General features: G+C 31.3%; 1 protein-coding gene across 18 annotated transcripts in view; it reads right to left on the bottom strand.

Annotated features, from left to right (window-relative positions):
• The window catches only part of LOC136854167 (receptor-type guanylate cyclase Gyc76C-like), a 467,449-nt gene that overhangs the window by 117,011 nt on the left and 344,438 nt on the right, over nt 1-6,000 (bottom strand). For 13 of the 18 annotated variants that reach the window (XM_067130442.1, XM_067130444.1, XM_067130455.1 and 10 more), the window contains one exon: nt 1,820-1,849. The exons of the other annotated variants lie outside the window; for them this stretch is intronic. In XM_067130442.1, the coding sequence (XP_066986543.1) occupies nt 1,820-1,849 (30 nt within the window). The remainder of the gene's footprint in view (nt 1-1,819; nt 1,850-6,000) is intronic. 18 annotated transcript variants of the gene reach the window in all.

Genomic DNA, 6,000 nt, shown 5'->3' with positions numbered 1-6,000 from the left:
GCAAGCAAATTACCCAGCCACTTTGCACCCCACAAAGTATCTCTTTCAACTGAAAAATTCAACATCATGCTGTCAATACCCTAAGCACAATCCAAGTATCCAAAAAAATGTTTAATATAGTATACAAATGTGAGAGGGATAACTGTAATGTATAAAAGTTTGCAAGTGTAAGTAAAGGAAATCTGGAAAGTTCTTTAAATATTTAAAATACAGTACAAACAGTCCAAAATCCATTTAGTAAAACAATAATATTCCTGTAATCACACACCTGATTCAAAATTCTAATCCTAAGCATCCAAAAACAACAAAAATTACTCAAATACTCAGAATTGACTGGTGCTGTTGTCTGACAGATCCAATTACTTCAGACAATGAAATACCTAACATCCAGATAATAAACCACTTTTACAAAAGAAACAAGAGAATCAAGCAAAAGGGAAATCAACTAATAACTGGCTAAAAAAAAATTTAGCAAAATCAAGTATTCACTACAAGTGAACTATATGTGATAGACCTATGGCTAATATTTACTGGGTCCTCCCACAATTTAAATAAGTTCAACTTGCAGTTTATACTGTGAAGCACAAACTATTGTACATGACTTTATGGTGGTAGAATAGTCTTCCCTGCCACAAATTTCTTCTCTCTCTGCAATAAATTATCATTACAAAACCACCCATAACAGCAAAACAGAACAAAGCAATAACGTTTTCCCATCTTTTCTGTTACTTGAATACAGGCTGAAACAGAAGGCAAGATAATATGATACACCAACTTGGTACTTACAACAGGAAGTGCTTTGTCTACTTACAAAGAAGAAGTGAGATGCCTTCTAACAAAAAAATACATGTACCTAATGTCTTGATCCTCAAAGACTGGCAAAAGTTAATAAAACTAATAAATTAACATGAAGGACTTCAATAAACCATAACTAGTGAAGAGTTCAGATAAAAAATATTTTGATAGCATAAGTAAGGTATATCAAGTAGTTATTGAAAATAATTATCAGTAGGAATTCTAATGGACAGAAAGTATGAACTGGCTTCGTCTATCACACATACATATACTGAACTCATATTTCATCAAATGCATGAAAATAAAAATGAACAAGCAAAATGGCTGATATACAGAAAAACATAAAATTCTGCAATTATAACAGGAGAGAGTATGCCTTATATTCTAGCACCAAAAGTAAAATCTGAATTTAGAATACTGAATAATACAACCCCATAAAGTCAAATCCTCAGAACAGTTATAAAAAAGTTTAGGCTTTCCCATTTTTACTTGTAAGAAAAACTGACTCCAAGAGAGAAACGTAAAGAGAGAAATGTAGTTATACTAATCAAGTTTCATCACACTATATTATGAGAGAGAGAGAGAGAGAGAGAGAGAGAGAGAGAGAGAGAGAGAGAGAGAGAGAGAGAGAGAGAGAGAGAGAGAGAGAGAGAGAAATTTTGTGGCAGGAAAGTACCTTGAAATAAATTTATCAGAAATTCTCTTTTATTTTAAAAACTACACCCTGAAGGCTGTCTACAAGGACACAATTAAGAATAACTGCCGTGCTTAGTGCAAACCATATTTTAAAAAAATACTGTGAACCTTTAGAGAGGCAGGAGATATCAAAGAAAAAATATGATTGCATCCAGTTCTATTAAATCAATACCAGACTGTACTTATCATGAAACATAATAAGGAAAGGAGAGTACTGGCAATATCTCCTGCCTCAACTAAAGAGGTTAGCATTTCACAGAAATCCCCAAGCATTGTAAAACTACCCTGCACACCCATATATTACCCACAGGCTGGCGCCTTGACCTACCGGGTCGTCGGAGATGGGTCGTTTCTGATTCTGAGGGGGAGATATCACCAATGTCATCAATATAGTCTTTCATCAATGAAACATATATGGCAAATGTAAATTTCATCTCACAATATGATAGACTGTCACAAGTAGAAAATCAAATTTAATCAGCTGATGATAATACAAGTGTATCACATAAATAAATTATTGATAGATTTCAAGAGTATTGTGTTGTAAGTGATACAACAAATGTTATTACAAAATAAAACAGTAACATACTATACAGGAGCAAAGGAAAATCTAAAGCTGTGAGCTTGAAAATGCAATTTTTTCAGCAATATTTATTTTGGTACATTCAGATCGTACTATATACACCAGGACTGATTAGCAGACCAGAGAAACCTATTTTGAAACATCCACTGTCCAAACCATAAGTTTCAGTCACTAACATATTATTAGTATTAATACTAATGTTTTGTAATATTTTTCATAATTACTTTTATCATCTTGACAATTATCACTGCCGTTACCATTTTGAATGTCAATACTGAATTATTGGCTTATCTGGATAACAATATAGTTTTAATTTTTTGTCACTGAACCAAAGTGTTTTTAATTGAAAGTTTCAAGTGATTTGTGAACAAAAATTCTTAGTACTTCTACAGTATAAATCCATAAAGCTTTGAAAAACTTCATTACGAATAATGTCTCGGTTATTCATCATTACAAAAATGGTATTATCAAATAATGTAACCAGACTACTGACTAAGTTTGATGGCTTTATAAGTGAATACTAAAAAGTTTTTTGTTAGCATCTTCATCTCTCTCTCCAGGTATCATGAAGGAATCAAGCCAAATTCATAAATTATATCTAATACAGCATAAATAATGAACATTGAATTAGCTTCAAAATAAAGAAAAACAGAAAAACTTTAAAAAAATTCTAAGCCATTTGATGATATCAGGAAATCTGACATTCCTTTTTATTAGCAACATTACACAATTCAAAATTTGCCTTCAGATGATAACTAATCTATACGATAACACCAAATATGTACTGCATTAGTGTGTAATCATATCTGCTGGATCTTAAATTCAAGGGCATACTAAAAGTTTTAAAATGTGCCATAAACCTGAGTACTGTAGTAAAACTTGCAAGATTCAAAAAAAAAAAAAAAAAAAAAACAGCACATAAAGATTTCTTGGATTTCATAACAATGAGCTATACACTGAATACTTCATGGTGACAAAATCTTACTAATTATTCACACAGTTTGTTGTAGCCTGAAAATCTTGCCCATATGAATTATCAAACAAATTTCCAAGTACAGTAGGATTAAGAAAAATGGTTACTCTGTCTGCACAGTCAATCTGATGTTTCCAGTAAGACGCCTTATCAATGATCATTACAAAATGTACCAAACAAAGGATAATTATTAAGACCTGGTGCTCTTTCCAATAACCCTCAAAATATACAATGAAATATACAGTATCAAGAATCAACTGCAAAGGTAAAATTCTGAATGGAGAAAATTGCTTAATGATGCACAAACCGTGTAACAAAATGGACAATATGAAAATATGTGATGCTAAAAAGGTTGTAAAATCTCTTCCAATACGTAACAAAATCAGTGATATTTACCAGTACAGTACTATTGCATATTCATATGGGATCCTAGACACACCATTCTTGCACATGAAGAGGAAGACTGACCGCAGGCATGTTGGCAGTATCACCCATGCATGTCTTTAAAACCTTATGTACTGGTGAGATAAGAGCTTCCCTTCTCATGTGTCTCCTTGCATTTAGCATGATCTCTTTGAGTTATTATTATCTTATTTCTTTCATACTTGTTTTTCTTATCAGTGCTATTATGCTTAAGACTTTAATAACTGTCTCAAGTGACTTTAGGACACTAATTTTGTTGTCAGATTCAATATGTTTCATAGCCAGCAATAATTTCATTGCCTTCTTATAACTTTTTGAGCAATGTTTACCTGATCTAATATTGAGAATAGTTTTATTTATTAGATTTAAGCACTCTCGATGAGTAACTAATTTATCAAAGGAATATTTTCTTTCTTTGAATAGTAACTAAACAATTACAGTCTGAGGGAACATGCATGGGATACCTACCGTTATGGTAACTTTCTTGGACACATTTACTTAAATACTTTAATCATATTTTTTCTTTATGGTTTTTCTGATACTATACAGCAAATTATGGATAAAGTTTTCTGTTTTTTGTCCTTACGATCCTTTATGTCATGCTAGTGAAATTTTTTTGTAATTAACTATGTGCATATCAAACTTCTCATCATCACATATATTATTTTGGAAGTGATAAAAATTAAAACATAATATAAATTTCACTATAAGAAAATGCTTCCAATCTTCTAGCCCTTGGATGATCAGGAGGGAGTGATTCTCATGAATTCTCTTCATGGGTGATGAGTATCAAATGTGGACTCAATTTCATTCTCATTTCAAAATTCTCAAGAGACGAATATGCTAAAAATATCATCGCATTACTTCTAAAACTTTATGGGATATTTATGAATCATTTTCAAAATTAAACTCCTCCTACTGCCACCTAACAATTTATCTATGTATGAGTTACTACTCTTAAGAGTCGAATTCTTATGGATTCTCTTCTTTTCTTAGGAGAGGAAGCACTAATAAAGTGTGGGATTTGAAGCCAGCCAGGAATTACTGAAAGATGACAACATAGTGCAAACTGCAAAATCAAACAATAAGGTACTATGACTGTTAAGAAAAGGTATGAGTGTAACAGAAAACAACGGACAAAGTGATTTAAGTTTTCATAAATGGACTGAAAATGAAAATCAATGTACGAAATGCCTAAATTAAGGTGACTGGGAAGATACAAACTGATAAATGACCATGAGAATGTTACAAGCATGGTGTGGAGTTGAAGCAATACCATGTACTGAATTTAACATATGGCAAAGCATGTTTAGCACCAAGCATCTGTAAAAAGAGCCAATGGAAATGAGATGGATGATGACAAAATTGGAGTAAGATTACAATGAATCTATAAATGTTTACATTAATTCTGTGCATATTGTTAACAAAAATTATGTCAGCATATGCAAGACGACCATTTTTAAGTAACCTATCATAAGCCGCACTTAAAAGTATATGTAGTAACTGTAATCTTTGTGAAATAGGCTAGAATAGCAAAATGCTTAATTTAATTATCAAAAATTCTTGGCATTTGGAAAAAAAGACCATTTAAAGTTCAGAGGGAAGCAACTGGCACAACAAATCAATACTCATCACATACATAATTTCCTTCATTTGCTTTCTCAAGACAAAATGGGTTATGCTTTACTGAAATACCTGTTTACCTTGCATTTGGTTTGTGCAACTTAATTCCTCAAGTACCCCATCATGTACAATGACTGGCAATAAAGAAAGGGCACCAGGACTTTTAAATCATATAAATATAAAAGCTAAAGTATAAACTCATGATTTTTGCAGCAAATATTATTGAACTTGGAAGCAATTCAAAGCCAAATAAATTATCAATCCACTGCAGTAGTATCCTTGCACAAGGAATCAGAAGATCCTTTTAAGAGGGAGATTATATGTGACTTATGAGCAGCAGCAATAACAGCAGATATCTATAAAAAAATAAAGAAAACACCCATACACAAAACTCAGTACAGTAAAAGGGATGACAGCTACTACCTATCAAAAATATAAGAATGGCCTGTAACTTAACAGGAAGCAGATGTCACCTGTAAGTAAAGAACACGTAAACTTATAGTTGTTATTTCTTTCCATCTGTAAGACAATGATATGCTGAATACCACAGAAAGACCAAGCTAAAAATGTCTTTATATATATATATATATATATATATATATATATATATATATATATATATATATATATATATATATATATATATATATATATATATATATATATATATATATATATATATATATATATATATATATATATATATATATATATATATATATAGTATATGTATATATATATATATAGTATATGTGTATATATATAAGCACCTAAACTTAACAAATGCTCTGGGGTTTGGCTTTCTGGTACGGAACAAGTCTGTTAAGTAACACAGGCCCTACATTATACCCTCCATTTGAATATTTTATAGATATCTTACAGCTAACAACAATTCCACGCACTTCCC

This window comes from Macrobrachium rosenbergii, chromosome 28 (assembly GCF_040412425.1).
Source record: "Macrobrachium rosenbergii isolate ZJJX-2024 chromosome 28, ASM4041242v1, whole genome shotgun sequence".
NCBI lineage: Eukaryota > Metazoa > Arthropoda > Malacostraca > Decapoda > Palaemonidae > Macrobrachium > Macrobrachium rosenbergii.
The sequence above is the reverse complement of the archived record's forward strand: the minus strand, read 5'-3'. Positions and strand labels throughout refer to the sequence as shown.